The sequence below is a fragment of the Ovis canadensis genome, chromosome 2 (genome assembly GCF_042477335.2).
Source record: "Ovis canadensis isolate MfBH-ARS-UI-01 breed Bighorn chromosome 2, ARS-UI_OviCan_v2, whole genome shotgun sequence".
NCBI lineage: Eukaryota > Metazoa > Chordata > Mammalia > Artiodactyla > Bovidae > Ovis > Ovis canadensis.
The window spans coordinates 74,550,286-74,569,139 of record NC_091246.1 but is presented as its reverse complement, the minus strand read 5'-3'; the positions used below and the strand labels follow the sequence as shown (position 1 = coordinate 74,569,139).

The following is an 18,854-nucleotide window of genomic DNA, read 5'->3' as shown; positions in this document are numbered from 1 at the left end:
TCTAAACTGGAAAGCCTTGTTGTCTGAAGATAAATATGACATACTTAAAATTGAGTATTTCATGGTATCTTCTATTTTAAATAGTAATAATATAATTTGTTAAATTTTTTTAGGCTTCGGGAGCAGGAAAGAAAAGAAGCAGAAGAAGCTAGTCAAAAGGAAATAGAAGAATGGGAAAGAAAACTTCTAGCTCAAGCAGCTCCAACTTGTATGGAGACCATGTGGGAAATTCCAGCTATTGGGCATTTCCTTTGTTTAGCCCAGCAAATTTTAAATTTGCCAGAAATAGTCTTTTACGAATTGGAACGTTGTCTTCTGATGCCTCAATGTAATGCTTTTCTATCTAAAATAATGACTTCTCTATTAAGTCCTCCCCATCGCAGACCTACCTTACATCGAAGACCTACTTTGCCTTATAGGACCTGGGAAGCAGCACTGAGACAGAAAGTGCAGCAGTGGTACACAGCTGTAGGGCAGACAGAAAATCCTGACAACTGTGCTGAAAAACTTGGGTTGTGTCCTCAGTTTTTTAAAGTTCTTGGAGAAGTTAATCCATTGGAAGAAAAACCTTTTCATGAGCTACCTTTCTACCAAAAAGTGTGGATACTTAAGGGTCTTTGTGACTTTGTGTATGAAACACAAAAGGAAGTTCAAGATGCTGTACTTGGGCAACCTATTCATGAATGCAGGGAAGTCATTCTTGGTTATGATTATTTGGAGAATGCTTATGTACATTTTCCACAGTTCTGTGGTGCAGATGTACGGATTTACAAACAAAGACCTTTTCAGGCCCCAGAATTTCCAATTCCACCCATTAAAATACAAAGAGTACCTCGGATTAAACTGGAGAAATTGAAGTGTGACTATGTGAGTGCAAGTAATGGAGAGCATAGGTGTAGCAGAGAAGGCCTGCCCTCTGCCTTCAGAAAAGAGCAGGAAATTAATTTTGATCCAACCTGCTGCCCTGCTAAAACGAACTTAGATAATCATGATATCTCTGTTGAAACAGAAGTGAAGTCTAACTGTGAAATTAGAATTCGCAGGCCCTGTGAAATGAATATAACTGATTGTTGTAAAGAAAATTTAGAGAAACCAGGAAGTCCAGGGGAGGTTACTAGCTTTGGAGAGCCTCTCAGTCCAGGTGAAATAAGGTTTATAGAAAATCAGGAAAAATATGGTGAAGCTTCCAGAGTAAAGCTTGAACCCAGTCCATTAAAAGAAAATGCTCTGAAATCTTGCCAGATACATGTAAATGGAAGCCACAGTGATCATCCAGACATTAACTGCCACAAAGTTGTAAGGGATATTCTATTAGAACAGTCACTGCAGAGCCACAAGAAACTTAAACTAACTAAAATGAGGGCAAAAAAGAAGAAAAAGAAAAAAAAGAAATTGAAAGATATTTTGAATGAAAACTTACAGAGAAAGCGCGAAAGTCTTCATTCCCTTGCGTTCAAGTCTTACAAACCTGAGATCCAAAATAAGTTACTGATCATCAAAAAGAAAGCAAAACACAAGAAGCACAAATCTGGTAAGCTGACACAAATGGGCAATGATTACATTTTAGCATACTTCAAGTAGTTCTTTCAATTAGGCATCATGGAAGGCTCTGATTGACAAAATGAAATATATTTTGTGTGTGTGTGTGTGAATGTCAAGTTTTATATTAGTCCCCATAATTAAAACCCAGAGCAGAAGAGGTTTTACATACTAGCAACAACAAAATACCAATGTAATACATTTGAATTTAATTCTCAGTTTTAAAATCTTTGAACATTCTCTGGACCAGTTTCTCCATAAGTGATCCTTGCCATCCTTTTTAAGAAGTGTTTTTTCCCCCAGCTTAAGGGCAGTTCCATACAGTGGACAAAGCACTGATGTCAGGAACTAGCATTCCTAAGACTAAAGTTCATAGCAACTAGCTTCTTAAACCAAGACAAGTTAGATTATCTTTCTGGGTCCTAGTTTTTTCCCACATTATATATTTTTAGCACTCTGAAAAGTTCTCTTAGTATATACTCTCATATCCAGAAAAAAATGTTGTCTATAAGGAAAAAATTACATCAACTTAATAACTTATGGGCTTCCCTGGTGGCTCAGATAGTAAAGCGTCTGCCTTCAATGCTGGAGACCCAGGTTCAATCTCTGGGTCAAGAAGAGCCCCTGGAGAAGGAAATGGCAACCGTCTCCAGTACTCTTGCCTGGGAAATTCCATGGACAGAGGAGCCTGGTAGGCTATAGTCCATTGGGTTACAAAGAGTCGGACACAACTGAGCGACTACTTTACTTTAATAACTTATGAAGCTTATTTAAGGATTTGTAAGTTTGTCTTACACCAAATATAAGTACTCATTGTATTTGTCACAAGCCTGTCGAACGTTAACAACAAGAAAATCTTACGAATAAAGTTTTCAGTGAGTGATTGTGCTGCATTTTAAGTTAGTCAGGTGCCTTTGCTTTTCCTGTTGTTTGCCATTTAATCAGTTTCTGTCTCAGTTACCAATAGGATGGATGAGATAAAAGCTTCTTTTAATTAACCCTAAGAAAATGTTGCCTGATTGGGAAAAGCTTGAATGTTTTACTGAAACAAGTTGTGGTTTATCATCATTTGTGGGTTTCAGTTTTTACTCTTTCCCTCAGTAACAAAGATAATTAAGATTTGGCAATAACTTAATGAGTTGGCAAATGAGGGAAGTGAACTTTGTTTAGTTGATATAGTTGCTGTTATACCTTAGTTGTTTAAATCACTAAATACAATTAAATATATTAAAATGTGTATGTAATATATAATTGATAAAGAAATAGTATAAAATTTACCATCAAGAACAGGCTTAGTTTGTTGAACTAAAAATTGCAGAGTAATCCACAATGATCTATATGATAAAAAGGTGCAGTTTTTTTTTTTTAAGGTAACTCTCAGCAATAAATCCATTAAATTTTACAAGCAATCCGTTAGGCTATATAAATTTATTTTGACTGATTTGCCAAGTTCTCTTTGAAATGTTAGCCTCTAAAATAGTAAGTAATATTTTTAAATTTAAAAACTTTTTTCAATTCTAAAGTATGTAGTTTTATTAATATCATTGTCACCTAAAACCTTTTAAGTGTTCATTTATGACCTACTATTCGTGTGTTCAAATGTAATTATGACTTATTTATGATGGTTTATCGAATACATATTGATGGTAGCTTCTATACAGACTACCAATTGCAGAAGAAAAACATTAGCTCCTGAGGACTGAATTAAAAGAAGTTTATATTGTAAACACACAAAGCATTGCTACAGTTTTTAAATGAAAGTTCGGAGTGTGTGTAGGTCAGATATAAAATTTGTGGGAGTTGCATGTCCAGTTCTAGACATGTATATGAAAAAAACTCGAAAGCAAATTCAGTGAGTACTTGTGCATGCTCTCAGAGCCTGTTGTTGGGAAAAAAAGGCTTTCAGCATGAAGTAGAAGAAAATAATGCACTTGCCTGTATACTTTTTCTTTTTTTCTTCAGAGCAAATTTTAGAAAGTCGGTTTTCCATGACAAAAGTACTAGGATCTGGCTAATACACTTTTCCTCTCCCTTGTTAGTACTGAGTAAGCATAGACCAATTATTTTGCTTCATTGGACACTAAACTTCTTACTATCATAACAGTATTATATAAAATGATATAACAACAAAACATTTGTTTTACATCATTCTGTATACTTGTCTTTCTGATACTTTGCCCTGAGCTTTTTTTTTTTTTATTAGATATTCAACTTCAGAGCCTTTTATAGTTGGTTTTGGGCATATCCTAATCCAGTGTTTTCTTTCTTACTCTTTAAAAGTGAGCCTCATGGTCATATGTTTGGGAACTATTCCTCTTATAGATTCACATTTTCCATTAATACAGGTCCACAATGCAGCTTACAAAACTTTGTACCAGATATTTCAGAAATTTTCAGATTTTAGAAGGGTATGCATGTAATGTTTATTAAATTACATCCCCAGTGGACCTTAGGGCAACCCTGTAATCAAATGTATAATTTCAAAAGGAAAATGTATGGATAGTCTAAATGAGATGAAGACTATAAAGAACCTCATAACACTTCATCATGTTTTGATAGAAGTTGTTTTTAAAATTTTAGTTTTCAGAAACTTTTGGACTTCAGAATTACACATATATGATTCTAAGCTGGTGTATTAAGGACTCCAGAAAATCTTGAAGAAAACTGTTTAGTTTTGTTTAACCTAGTACTTTTCAAGTTTACTTGAATACAGAACTGCCGGGATCCAGCCCCATTGGATCCAGGGAATTCAAAGTGGGGACGGAGTTGGCGAGGAAAAACTTATTTATTTAGAAATATAAAGAGAGATTAGGAAAGAATAGTGTAGTAGAAAATTTAGAGGAGGAAAGAGGCTGTATTCCTTAGTTTACATAGAAAGCCAATAAAGCCCTGAGACAAGGGACTTGAACCGTCTACGTAGGGCCACAGGCGCCCGCTTGAATAGCAGAGGGTGCCCCGCCTCGGGCGCTCTCTCACGTGGGTCTTAGAAGCCCGGGCAAATAAGTAGACATGGCTAGCCTCTAAGCCCCAGATGGGAATCAGCCAGAAAATAGAGTAAGAAAGAAAAGAAGATACGGGGGAACCAGTCTTTCCAGTGACTGGTCCATCCTTTATGGTCCAGAAAAGCTTTTTATACTTTTGGTTGTACATAGAGATCAATGGATAATACAAAATTATGTAGTGTCAGCAGCCCTGACTCTTACCGAGACCAGGCTTTCTCTCTGCATACCTAGCTGTATACACAAGTCTTAGGTGGTTTGCATCATCTTCTGGCCAGGAAGCCTATTACCATTTTATGGCCCTTTTCTGATAAGGGTCTGTCAACCAGAAAACTTATTTGCCTTAAAAGTGTTGTTCTTTCCAAAGTCTGGTGCCACTCTCAGAAAGCAGTAAATAAAGTTACATTCTTATATAGCAAGGACACAACAATTTATAACAAGGAAAGAGGAGTACAGTGATTGATAACAAAGAGAAAGTTCACTAACTCAAAAGTCTAGTGTTGCTAACATCAAAACTACTATATTCCTTTTTCTATATCCCAGTTACATTGATTAATATCCTCCAGGTGCCTAAAAGATAAAGAATATGGAGGCCTGGCAGCAGTCATTGACTCAACAGTGAAACCCATCACCAGTATAATTTTTAGCTCTTTAGAAAAGGCCCTATATCTTTAAGATGTTTTAAGCTTCATGCCTCTCATGGTTGGGGGGCTGTAACCAATCACAAGTTGTAAGTCTCTAACTGTCAGGCAAGTTAGAGAACCATCAGAGGGATTTGAGCTGAGACACTCCTTTCATATGCAGGAGACCAGTTGGAGCTCTAAGTTAACTTTTTCCAGAGAAAGGTGGTCGAGGATAGCCCCCTGTAATGTCAGAAGAGTATAGTATAGCAGACAATAAACAGACAGATTTTGGTTTCAGGGTAGATGCTCAGGCAGAGGACCCCTTGAGACCTGACTCACCTTGCCCCGTCAGGTCTCTCCGCATGACCTTGTCATGGGTGGAATCTCCCGTGCTGGCTACTGGCACAGAAATTTTTTTCAAGTAATAATAATCTGTAGAACAGCAGTCCCCAAGCTTTTTTTGGCACCAGGGAAGACACTTTTTCCATGGACGGGAATGGGAGTAGCTGGGGAGGGTGATGGGTCACGTGGTAATGGGGGCGGGGCAGTGGCAGAGGAAGCTTTGCTCACTTGCCACTCGCTGTACAGCCCAGTTCCTACCAAGCCAAGACCCAGTACCAGTCCCTGCATCAGTTCCAATCTGAGGCCCGGGGGTTGGGGACCCTTGCTGTAGAATATGCTTTGGGATAAGCTGTGTCATCCATGGCTGATTTATGAACCTCTACTTAGGGTGGACTAAATGTGGTTGGTCTGGATTTATGTAGTCAACCTGGTCCATTTTCTGTAGATTACACGTACCTGAAATTTTGGTGGACTCCTCAGGTCAGTAAAACCTTCTTATTGTAATGGCAGACGATTTTTAGTAGAAGGTGCAAAGACAAATTGGGTGAAAATGATTTGCTAATTTAAGTGCACTGAGGCAGTTTTGTGACCCATAAACATTTTAGTCTATTTTCAGAGTTAGACTTTTCTTTCTGCTTTTTTAAAATATAATTTTGTTTTTAATTTGTTTATGTGTGGCTGTGCTGGGTCTTGATTGTCGTGCAGGCTTTCTTCTAGTTGCAGCAAGCGGAGGCTACTCTCTAGTGGCAGTGCACTGACTTCTCATTGCACTGGCTTCTATAGTTACAGAGTATAGGCTTTAGGGCACATGGGCTCAATAGTTGTGCACAGGCTTAGTTGCTCCGCAATATGTGGAATCTTCCCAGACCAGGGATTGAACCTGTGTCTCCTCCACTGACAGGTGGATTGTTTACCACTGAGCCATCAGGGGAGCCCTCTTTCTGCCTTGTAAATTTTGAATTTATTTTCAATTATTTAAACCTGTTCCTTATTCTTAGAAACATTACAGAATATAAAAACATTGTCATTTTCCCAATTGTGCATACTTAGAGCACCAGATACTTCTCCTTCATAATACTTATTTATAAAATTTATTCTTAATAGTTGCATTTATTTCTAGGTTATTTTGATGCTTATCTCCCCTCATTTCTATAACATCCTTGAGAATAGAAGGATTATTTTATGTTTTGCTCCCTAATACTTAGCACAATAACTGACACATTGCATAAGAATCTATTGAATGAATAAATGAACACACATAGTATGATTCTCTAAGATATATTAATAACTAAGATTTACCATTTAACATGTATTTTCATATTCTTTCAAAGCATTTTTATTTTTGAGTAGTATTATACTATACATACTATTTTGCAGTCTGCTTTTTTCCCTACATGGCAGTTTACCATGAACATCTTTGTGCAATAAGTAGATCTCTGTACCATCATTTTAAATGAGTACCTAGAATTCTGGGAGGTGGATCATAGAGGATCCTGCTGTGATTTATTTCTGAGAGTGTTTTGCCTATATTCTCCTCTAGGAGTTTTATAGTTTCTGATCTTACATTTAGATCTTTAATCCATTTTGAGTTTATTTTTGTGTACGGTGTTAGAAAGAGACACATGTACCCCAATGTTCATCGCAGCACTGTTTATAATAGCCAGGACATGGAAACAACCTAGATGTCCATCAGCAGATGAATGGATAAGAAAGCTGTGGTACATATACACAATGGAGTATTACTCAGCCGTTAAAAAGAATTCATTTGAATCAGTTCTGATGAGATGGATGAAACTGGAGCCAATTATACAGAGTGAAGTAAGCCAGAAAGAAAAACACCAATACAGTATACTAACACATATATATGGAATTTAGGAAGATGGCAATGACGACCCTGTATGCAAGTCAGGAAAAAAGACACAGATGGGTATAACGGACTTTTGGTCTCAGAGGGAGAGGGAGAGGGTGGGATGATTTGGGAGAATGGGAATTCTAACATGTATACTATCATGTAAGAATTGAATCGCCAGTCCATGTCTGACGTAGGGTGCAGCATGCTTGGGGCTGGTACATGGGGATGACCCAGAGAGATGTTGTGGGGAGGGAGGTGGGAGGGGGGGTCATGTTTGGGAACGCATGTAAGAATTAAAGATTTTAAAATTAAAAAAAAAAAAATAAAAAAAATAATAAAAAAAAATTAGGAGCCAGACTAAAAATTTAAAAAAAAAAATAAAAAATAAAAAATAAATGAGTACCTAGGATTCTGTTATATGTATTGTGTAGTTCATTTAACTAGCTTCCTTAATGGACATTTCAGTTGATTTCAGTAACATACTATTGTAGATTGTATAGAGCAAATAGAGTTGACTGAAATGAGTTATAAATTTTAAAAATGAGAAGATTTTTTTATAAAACCTGAAAAAATAAACAGAAATGATTCACAATACACTGACTGTTATGAAAAAGCTTGTGGTGTTTTTAAGTTATTTATTTCAACTAGTTTGGTTTGGAAGGTTTTTTCCCTATTTACATGGCAGTTATTTTCAATCAAATCATTTTGTGTAGTTCATCTAAACCAACTAAAATAAACAGGACAAGTATTGTTATTTTCTTATTATTGAAGAAATTAAGATTCAAAATTAGTAAATAGCCTCATTTAATAATTGTTAAGTATACAGTAAAGACCATACAATCAAAGGTCAGAGAGGATAAATCAATGTATTCTATAGTATGATTTTATAGAGGATGAAGGACTTTGAAGAATAAGGGGGTTGGGTAGATGAAAGTGGTTAGTAAGTGAGCAAAACCACGGAGGTATAAATCAGCAAAGTTTCACTGAGAAAAAGTAGAGTAATTAGAGAAGAACTTAAGGAAAAAGTTGAAAAGTTGACGGTTTAGAAGGCATTTGAATGATGGAAATATGCCATTTGGGGATGATCTCTTTCTGGGTTTGTGGTGCTGTTTTAGATAATTGAATCAGGAATACAGTCTGGGAAATGAGGTTGAAATAAAATATATCAAATGTATAAAAAAGTAATGAGCTGCTTATAGGGAATGACTGAGAAAGTAATGTAATCTACAATATTTGATTATATTGAATAATCAGATAAACCCAGGCCTATATTTGTGAAACAGTTGTATAATTCTGTGTTAATATTACTATAGATATGTGTCTTTATGGAGAAAATTCTTAGAGAACCAATTCAAGATGTCAAGATACTAGAGTGAAAGAATTGATTATATTCCATGGCCTTTTATTTTAATGCCTTCTACTTACCCCACCCCCCAAAACCCAGTACTCTTATAATGCCTACTGTGTACGAGGCACTATTCTAAGCCTTTTAAGTCTCATCTAAATCTTAGAACAAATAAATAAAAGTAAAATGCCAACTTAAAAAAATATATATATTAGCCAAGATATGGACATTTAGTAAGTAAAAATCATATTTAGACTTTCTGTGACTTTACAGTCTAACAGGCACTTGCCAGAATTGCTGATAATACAAATGCCCTTGGGTTTCTAATTTTAACAGTGATCAATGTCTTAGTATTCATTCACATCAGAATCCCTAAAATGAAAGTACTGAGATAGAAGTATGTGTGTTGAATAGTTTTTCAACTATTAACTGTTGAAGTTAATAGGAATATGTAACTTGCCCTCTATATAACTTGTTGTTTTTTAGTCGTTTCCAGCTCTGTGACCCTATGGACTGTGTAGCCTGCCAGGCTTCTCTGTCCATTGGTTTCCCAGGCGAGAATACTGGAGTGGGTTGCCCTGGAGCAAAAACACATTACCAAATAAAGGCTGTGTGGTTTTATAGTATTCCATTCTCCATTTTAAAAGCAATAATTAATGAACAGTAACAGTTAATTTTTATTGATGAATATAGAAAACTTTGTATTCATATTGTTCCGTTGAGGACAAAGATATTAAGTAATAGTGAATATGCAAATCTTATAACCCTAATTAACCAGTCAAATACAAATACAAATTACATCCCTGCAGAAAGCCTGAAAAAATGCAGTGTTTTACCATAAAAAGAGCACAGCTTTGAAGTGAGACATATCTAGTACAAATATGTGCTTCAGTGCATGTTAGTTATAAGTTCTCTGTTAATTTATTTACCTGATTATAGCCTGTTTATTTCTCTGTGAAAAATGAGCTAATACTTATCTTGCTGTAATTTCACAAAAATTAATGGAATACTGAATGCATGGTACCTAGCATGGTGTCTGGCACATGGTAGGAATCAGTAAATGTTAACTATGATTTTTTAGAGGTTAGAATTACGTAATGGAAAAAGCATGAACTTTGGAGTTAAGAGGCCCTGGCTGTGGGGATTACTTATTATAGTGTAACACTTAAGTAAGTTAAAAATCTTTTGATCTTCATTTATCCCACATTAAAATGGAGGTTTTGCCTACCTTGGAAGGTTTCTTTGAGAATTAACTGAGATAACTTATATATCACCTTACTAAGTGTCTGACACATAGTAAGTGCTCAATAAATGTTAGTTTCCTTCCTAGGTCATGTTGTGAAACTCTTTGGCAAATTGTGTAAATTATTTACATTCGATTATAGACTCAGAATTGTAAACAGTTACCTGCCTCCCTTTCCCTATCCCCAGACTGAACATTTCTGATGAAGAGTAGGATTCTTACATTTAAGCATCTTAACTTGTATACAGAATGAATAATGGGATTTTTGTTGTCAGTAATTCCCAATCTAGTAAGGAAGAGAAACATGTAAACAGATAATTGTAACACTGTATGGTAAGTGTTACATTAATTGATATATGTACAAAGTTGAGTGGTAACAGAGAACATCAGAACAAGAATAATTAAAATGAAGGAGTAAGTTAATAAATTGAAGAAGGTTGAAAAATAATTAACATTTTGTTTAAACTCTTATCACAACGTATCTAAGGCAGATGAGAACCACTAACATGTGTTGATGATTTACCCTGTGCCTAATAGTAGTCTAAGCTCTTAGCATGCTTTAATTTGTATAATTCTCACAAAGTTGGAAATATTATTCCTGTTTTAGTGAAGCTGCACAAGGGAATAAAATAATTCGCTCAAGGTCTTGCAGCTTGTAAGTGGTTAGAGCTGAAATTCCAATCCAGGTAGTTTAGTTCCAAAACTCCCAATACTAATTCCAGTTTCTTAATAACATTTAAATTATCTAAATGACATGATGAAAGGAGGTTCCCAGTAATCACCTCAGCTGCTTAATTTATTCAGATAGAGTGGTTGTTAAGAGTTAATTGAGAATTTATTATGTAAGTTTGGTGTTTCTGTGGCAATAATATCAAATTGATTGGAAACATAAAAAATGTCCTCTGTTGTGCTTGTAAATAAGTAAATACAAAATCAAATTATTTTTAAAAAGCTAGTTAGAGGCGTTCTGAGGGGTGGGGAATAGGAATGAGGAAGGATTTCATTTCCTTCAAACTGTCTTAAGTCAGCAAGCAATTAAATCTTTTCCTGTAAACTTTCGATAATAGTAAAGATAGCATGTCTCAGAGGAGAGACATTTTGGTGTTCAGATCCATCAGTCCACTTGAGAGTTTCCTATTGCACCCAGTTTAGAAATCAGTTATTAGCTGTATTATATAGTAAGATAGTACTCAGTCATGTCCAGCTCTTTGTGGTCCCCATGGACTGTAGCCTGCCAGGCTCCTCTGTCCATGGGATTTTCAAGGCAAGAATACTGGAGTGGATTACCACTTCCTACTCCAGGGGATCTTCTGGACCCAGGGATTGAACCCACATCCCTTGCATCTCCTGCATTGACAGGTGGGTTCTTTAGCAGTAGCACCACCTGGGAATCACTTCTCGGATATTGCTAAAGCAGCTCACCCACTTACCTATTTTTGTATAAATTTAGTTCTAATATTTGTACTGTGTGAGCACATAAGCAAATAAGAGTAATGAGAAAAGAAAATATATGTTAGGTTCTTAAATTTAATTAAAAGCAAAAGTCAGCAGGTTGTTACCTATTAAAACAAAACACTAAAACCCTTGTGAATCTCAGCAGTTGAAAATTTGCAGTAGTTCAAGTGTGGTATAGTTGGATTCTGTTGAGTCAAAGTTAGAAATGATTCAAATTACAGTTCTGTGATCTGATTTTACAAATACAAAAGAAAATAGAACTATATTGTAAACTAGAATATGCTTATGACTTGAATAAAATGTGCTATCAGATTGATTGTTTTCATGCAAAATCATCATATCTATTAAAATATTTAGAAAAGAACAGTAGGAATTATTTAGTATAGCAATTTTCTCTTTTGAAAAAATAGTTTTTAAACTGATTTTAGCATACAAATGATTGTGAGCTAAAATTAATTTTTTATTCCCTTACATTGTAAACTTTTGGAGGGCAGGGTTTCCATTTTATAATTCTTTGTTGTCCCCATAAATTGTACTGTATCTCCTGTTTAAATAATTTATTAATTGATTTTGCCAATTATAAATGGGAAAAAACATTTACTTTAATATGTTCCTTAAAATAAGGTAGAGGCTGTATGTATGCAAGTATTTCTTTAGTCTACTTAAATACATATTGTAGATTATATATACTTTATGCTATAAACTGAAATTCTTTAAGAATATGGATTTATTCTTCCCTGTGGTTTCTGATTGCACAAATGATGAGGTGCACTTTAAAGGGAAATGTTTACCTTGTTTTAAAACTGGTTATTGAATACTGCCAACAGCAGCCCATTAGGGGAGTGCAGAGCTAAAGAGATAGAAGGAAAATCTTGTTTCCTAAGCTACTGAGAGGATTTTCACGTTAGGTTGAATAAAGACCATAGTCTTCAGAATATAGTTCTGTACAGGTTCCTGACAACAGAAGTCGTTGTTAAAGGTAAGGTTTTTTTTCCCTTATGTAACCTCATTTTAAGTTGTGAGTTACATTTTAACTAAGCAGTAGTAATATGACTTTTTATTTTCCAAATCTTATTGTAATTAATTCTGGTAACGTGCAACACATTAGAGATTATAATAGTTTGGCTGTTAAGAAAACACCATTTGTTAATATGTCTGTTATGGGTAGTTACAGTTTGATGTTTGCTTTTGCTGGGGCTTGTTTTGATTCATCATTTTTATTTGACTCACTAGAAGCCATCTGTTAGTTATAATTTAACTTTCAAGGTTCTATGTAATTTGCTTTTTGTTAATGAAATGCTATAAACAGCATTATGAAGCTTTTCTCTTTTAATCTTGAAAGGAAAAAAATCCATATCTAAAAAAGCAATCACAAAGAAGAGGAAAACTGTCACAAAGTCACCTACTGTACCAGAATTTCAGGTAAATGTTTCAATTTTGTCTCAAAGTTTTTCAGTTTAATTTTTTATATCTGTGTTTACATTGTTCCTCAAGAGACTGGCCAAGTTCCACCATAACACACAATACTTCAATGAAATATTTCCAACTATGACTTTTTCCCTGCAAGTGCAGACATAGCAATGATTTAATCTGCTAGTATTTCAGAAATTTTTACCTCTCTTTTTGTCTTGATATTAAAAAAATCTGTGGTTTGTTTATGCTATGCTATCTTATAGAAGTGGTTTAATAGAAATATGTTAAACTGTTAACTACAGTGTAGCATATAGTGTATGTGTGTGTATATACATATATACACATACACACATATATGTAAATGTGTTAAAGTCTTCCAAGAACAAACTCTAGTTTGTACATGCTAATATTGCCTAGGTAATCTATTTTAATTTATTTGGGCACTGTAGAAATGATAGATTTACTAACTTAAAAAACAGGTTTTTTTTAACAGCTATATAAACTTCAGAGAGACTATTAACTGAATGGTTTTTAAACATTTCTGCAAAAAGAAAAAAAGTACTTTTATGTTCTGCTGTGTGATTATGTAAAGAGTTTTCTGTTTGAAGCTGATACTGGAATAAGCAAAGAAGTTTACCTTAAATAATATTTTTATTTTCTACTTTATAAAAGATGAGTTTTCTACAACAAATGACTTTCTAAAAATTTTCTTGTAGTAGTGTGTCCTATCTATTTCTGGTTTAGGTTATAAAACTAACAATTCCAAAAAATATAAGTGATGTTAAAATGTAACAAAAAAGAAAATAAAGGAGTAATAACTATGAAAATATTGATAATATATAATATGAGTTTAACAATTACATATATCCAAAAATGTAGACACATCCTTTTTTTTCTTTTAAGTAAAATTTCTATTTTAGAAGTGTTTGTTTTAAATGGAAGTTAATAACTGGTCAAATTTAATACTTTTAAATGAACAATAAAAGAGATATGTTTTTCTCTTAGTATTTTAGAATATTTTTAATGACATCCTTAGGATGAATAATTTCTACAGAATCCTTTTATATAAAGTAACCCTGGTTTCAGCATATTCTGTAAAAAGGAAAAAAAATATTTACTGTTTATTTAGAGACCTTTCTACCATTGCTTGTGTGCCTTATTTAATGCTACAAGAGTATATGGTTATTCATTCTTCCACTGATTTTGTGCTTCTCCCACTTATTTTTTTTCCTTAATACCTCAAAGTATTCATCCTGGGAATATGAATCTCAAGACAAATCTGGTCCATTGTTGATATTTGCCTTCATCCCTATATTAAATGGCTGATTTTTATATGTAGTAAGTAACACTGCATAAAGTAATTGTTTTTTTTTAATTGAAGGTGATACTCATTAGTGAGGCATGAAAATTAATTTAGTATATTACATGGCCAGCATTTCTTTTTAAGCTAACACAGTTAAAATAGAAATTTTAAGAGTGTGTCAAATATAGTAAAGGTAATGTTATTTCATAAAACCTTGGTTTCCATTGTGTGTGTTTACTGACATGCAGTGTAAACTGTATTTCTGACCATGAGTTCTGGGCAAAAAAGTATGAAAAATACTGTCTTAAGTGATGCTTTTAGTTAGTTACCAACCATTTGCTTACCACTCAGAAACTGAAGGTCAAAAGTACATGTTTTGCTGAATTGAACTGTTTAAAATAAACAACGTCCTCTTCCTGGTTCTTAAGGTTTTCTGGAAAGAGAGCAGGGCTGTGTGTTGGGGGTGGGTGGGGCTAGGTATGGGGAATAGACTTATGAGAACAGGTGTTCTTATTCCTGATTTACAATTTAAATACCATGGTAGTATTGAGAAAGAAAATTAACAGCCATCTCCCAAGAAATAGGTCATTTGCTTCAAATAAGCAAAGAATAGGAGATAATATTGGTCACTAGTAAACTTTGTTGTTACATGCAGAACTTACAGTTTTGCCTTTCAGAATAATTCTGTGATAGTTTCTTTAAGTATTTGAAAGTCTTCCACATGTAAGAAGACTGGTTATTATAAAACAAAGAAGTGAATTTATTTCCTTCTCAAAAAGCTCTAACAATATGACATTTAGTACTTCAGAAACATGTCCAGGGATTAAATTGCATGAAGTTTTTTTCTTTTTTTTTTTTTAAGGTTCTGGTGAATTGAAAAAGTAAATCCTGTCTTTGACTTCAACTAGTTTTTAATTTGATAGTTGTTGATTTTTTTTAGCTAGTTGAAATGGGTAAGCCTGTTTGTTTCAGGAAGAATCCATATTTATTCATATAAACAAGTGATACCTATACTTCAGGACAAGACAGTAATCTCCCACTCCTGTTTAAAGTATACACTGTAAACAGTCAAAGGCCTGTTGTATTTATATTTATGTGTATATTATAATGAGACTGACCATATCTGTACCAGTTTTTCCTAGGAGTTATATCAGTGGTTCTCAAATGTTCAATGGCATAAAAAGAAACTTATACGTTTATTAAAAATGAAAAATCCTGGGTTTCATCCTCTAATGGTCCATCCTTGATTCAGAGAGTCTAGATAGATATTAGTAATCTGGACAGTGCTTAAGCATGTAGATTCTGGAACCAGGCTACTTGGGTTAGAATGCCATTTTAGCACTAACTCTGTAACTTAACTGCTCAAAGCTTCTAATTTCTCATATGTACAATGGGGTAATAATAATAGTTCCCACCTCACAAGGTTGTTATCAGGATTAAGTGATAGAACTTAATGTTTTATTATCTTATTTTTTAAATAAGCATGTCAGATGCTTCAGACAGTACTGTACTTGTGAGTAGGAAAATAATTAATTATTGGTTAAAGAGCATCTATTACTGACCTTTACCACTTTCCCCAGCACCTTAAGAGCTTGGAATAAGTCTCAGATTTGGTCAGATTTCATCATTAAGCCTACAAGTATTTGAAAAGTGGAAAACCAAGTGGTAGTATTTGCATCATTATATTAGAGGGAAAACCTGTGCTTAGCCCTTCTTACTGTAGTGCTATTGGGAGTTATACATTTGGCATATAGGGGAAGTTGCCATGTTTTTACTTAGCAATAGTTTCAGAAAGTCAGGAAATATTTTTAGTCTTCAGCATGTGGGTGATTTAAGCTTTTGTGTCAGATTTAACAATTTTACTGATTACTTTGTTAAATTGACTAGACTATTTTTTTGTTTTTCTATATCCAGTTTTGTAGTACAAGGAAGACTGTTAGATTGAAAAGTGAATATTGATTTTCTTAATAAAGTTAACTTTTACCAAGAATATTAATGTTTAATATTTGAAAGAGAAGCCTAATATTATATGAATTTTCTTTTTGTGCACAGTTATAACAGAGTCATAGAAAGTATTCCTAATACGTGGTTTGTCGTCTCAAGATACAGTTTTAAAATAATTTAAGAACCTTATGTCGTGTGCTTGCTCCTATTACATGTGTGTAATTTATTCTAAAGGCTTCTTTGCAGAGAAAATCCAGAACCCAGGTGTTGACTAAGATTTATATAGAAGTATTGTTTTTTAGCATAAGCATAAACTCAATGATCCTTAACATACCTCTGAAAAAAACACTGTTGCTCCATTTAACCAATGGAGAAACTAAGGGATATGAAATAAAGTACTATCCTCAATGTGACAATTTGGGATTAAAATTAGAATTTAACTGCCTCACAGAGTTAAGGACCTTTTGATTGTATTGTTGTTTTGAATTGCTGCCTCTTAAAATGAGTATTTTCAGCTTCAGCTTTTTATTTCACTTTTAACATCATGGAATTTTACTTCCCGCTGAAATTTTTTTCTGTTTTTATATATTGTGCCTTGAGAGAAAGGTTTTTCTTCATATAGTGGTATAAAAATGTTTTGATTTATTAATCAGACTTGTCATGTTGCTCATGATATCTTTATTTGCAGGTTTTGAAGTAATCATTATTGCTGATATGATGATCCTAAGAAGTGAGAAGGAGTGTTCTGTCCCAATAATTTTAACAGATGTCAATATAATTTTAGTTTAAGTATAATATAGATTTTAAATTTATACCATGCATTTAGTTTTTTGCTTATAACTTTATAATGTAATAAATTATTGGAATGTTTTATTAGAATGGTAGTGAGCATGGTCCATTTTATTTGGACCTATTCATTTTGACTTCTCTGCATTTCCCTTTGCTTTTTAATGTAATTTACCATATTGTTTTACTTTTGTATGCTATCTTACTTACAGTCTTTTTGGAGCAAATAAAGTAAATATCTCTCAAACTTATGGAATTTTTACCTGAAGGACATAGTATGTAGCTTAAAATAGTGATTTACTTTGTAATTTTTCTGAGATGTGATTATGGAGTTCTTTTGATCTCTACAGGACCTCCCCTTCTCCCCCATATACACTTATTTCTATAGACTATATACACACATTTTTGCTTCTTGAGTTGGAGAGAGGGCCTTTTAATACTTAAATAGATATGAAAGCTTAGATATAAATTAATTCCTTAAACTATAATGGGGTGCTCAGTCGTTCAGTTCTGTCTGACTCTTTGCAAGACTGTAGCCCACCAGGCTCCTCTGTCCATGGGATTTTACAGACAGTGCTGAAGTGGGTTGCCATTCCCTTCTCCAGGGCATCTTCCCCACTGAGGAATAGTACCTGCATCTCTTATGGCTCCTGCACTGGCAGGCGAATTCTTTACCACTGGCGCCACCTATAAAGCGCAAAACTACACGTTCAAATTATTGTTAGATTTTTTTCTAATTTGTTTTATTTTGCTTAGAGAGAACCCTTAAAGAATATGATGTAAGAGGAAGAGGAGTCCTACGTTCCATGGTGTTCCTCTATGAGTGTGTCATCTTTGGTCACTTAATCTCTCTTAAACTAGCTTGTGTGTGAATTAGAGATACCCCTCTTTAGCCTTGGCCAAGGTTTGGACCAAATTACTTTTTTTTTCTTTTGGTCCCTTTCAGCTCTAAAATTTATGATTTTGTGACTGTCACGAGTTGCACCAAGTGAAAGATTAATTTGAGGGAGAGTTTAACAGCCTTGAAGAGGTTCTTCCTGGGAGATAAAACTCTTCTTGTTAACCTCTGCAGTATGACTGAAAACCTTCTCTTTGAGTGTTGGCAGTGTGTCCTGACTGTAATCCAAGCTGCTGTGGAGCTTTCTTTCACCCTTGGAGGCACTAAGCCCTAGATTTTTTTTCCCCCAAATTTAAGGTAATGAGAAGGAGGTCTTGATAAGGTTTTTTGCTTTGTTCAAAAAAATTCATGTTCTTATTAAAGTCAACTTTTCTTATTGGATTGATTCTATTTTTAAAAGCATCATTTGAAATTAAGCTGAGTGTAAAGCCCACACACACACAAAAAGGCCACACAAACACACACCTTACTTTGTAAAGAGAAGAGTGTGTAAATGACAGAATTGACATAAATATTTTCCCTTAAAATATAACCTCAAAATGATAAGTAACAAATTTAGAATATGTTCTCATATAAGAATTTTCTAATAACTTGACTCTATATTTGGAGTATATGTATTACATATTATATACATATGTAGAGGGAGGTATATATTAGTACTTAAAGAGTATAAATTGTTAGGTAGGTATTAAGTTGCTTTAAGATAGGTTCAAAGTAAATATTGCTAAAAATATTTTAACTCTCAAATTCAATAAAATTTATGTTTGAATCATGGCATTTAAGGAACATTTGTGCATTAACATTGAACATTTGTGCTTTTAATTCAGTATTCCATCCCCTATTTGAAGATAATCTTTTTAAATTTTGTACTCATTTAGCTCCATACTACCAAATGTTTCTGTGACCATGCAGATTTGTAATTCATAATCATTTAGTACATAATTGCCCAAAAATGTGAGATTTGCAGCCCATACCTGAGAACTTGTTACAAATGTAGAATCCTAGGTCCCACCTCAGACCTACTAAATCAAAGACCTCATTTTAACAAGATTCCCAAGTGACTCCTACACACATTGAAGTTTGAGAAGCACTGATTTAATACAGCTTGATAA

General features: G+C 34.0%; 1 protein-coding gene across 4 annotated transcripts in view; it reads left to right on the top strand.

The window, feature by feature from the left end:
* BRD10 (bromodomain containing 10) overlaps nucleotides 1-18,854 on the top strand; it is a 107,122-nt gene that overhangs the window by 55,628 nt on the left and 32,640 nt on the right. For all 4 annotated transcript variants that reach the window (XM_069576528.1, XM_069576526.1, XM_069576529.1 and 1 more), the window contains 2 exons: nucleotides 114-1,531; nucleotides 12,741-12,820. In XM_069576528.1, coding sequence (XP_069432629.1) covers nucleotides 114-1,531; nucleotides 12,741-12,820 — 1,498 coding nt within the window. The remainder of the gene's footprint in view (nucleotides 1-113; nucleotides 1,532-12,740; nucleotides 12,821-18,854) is intronic.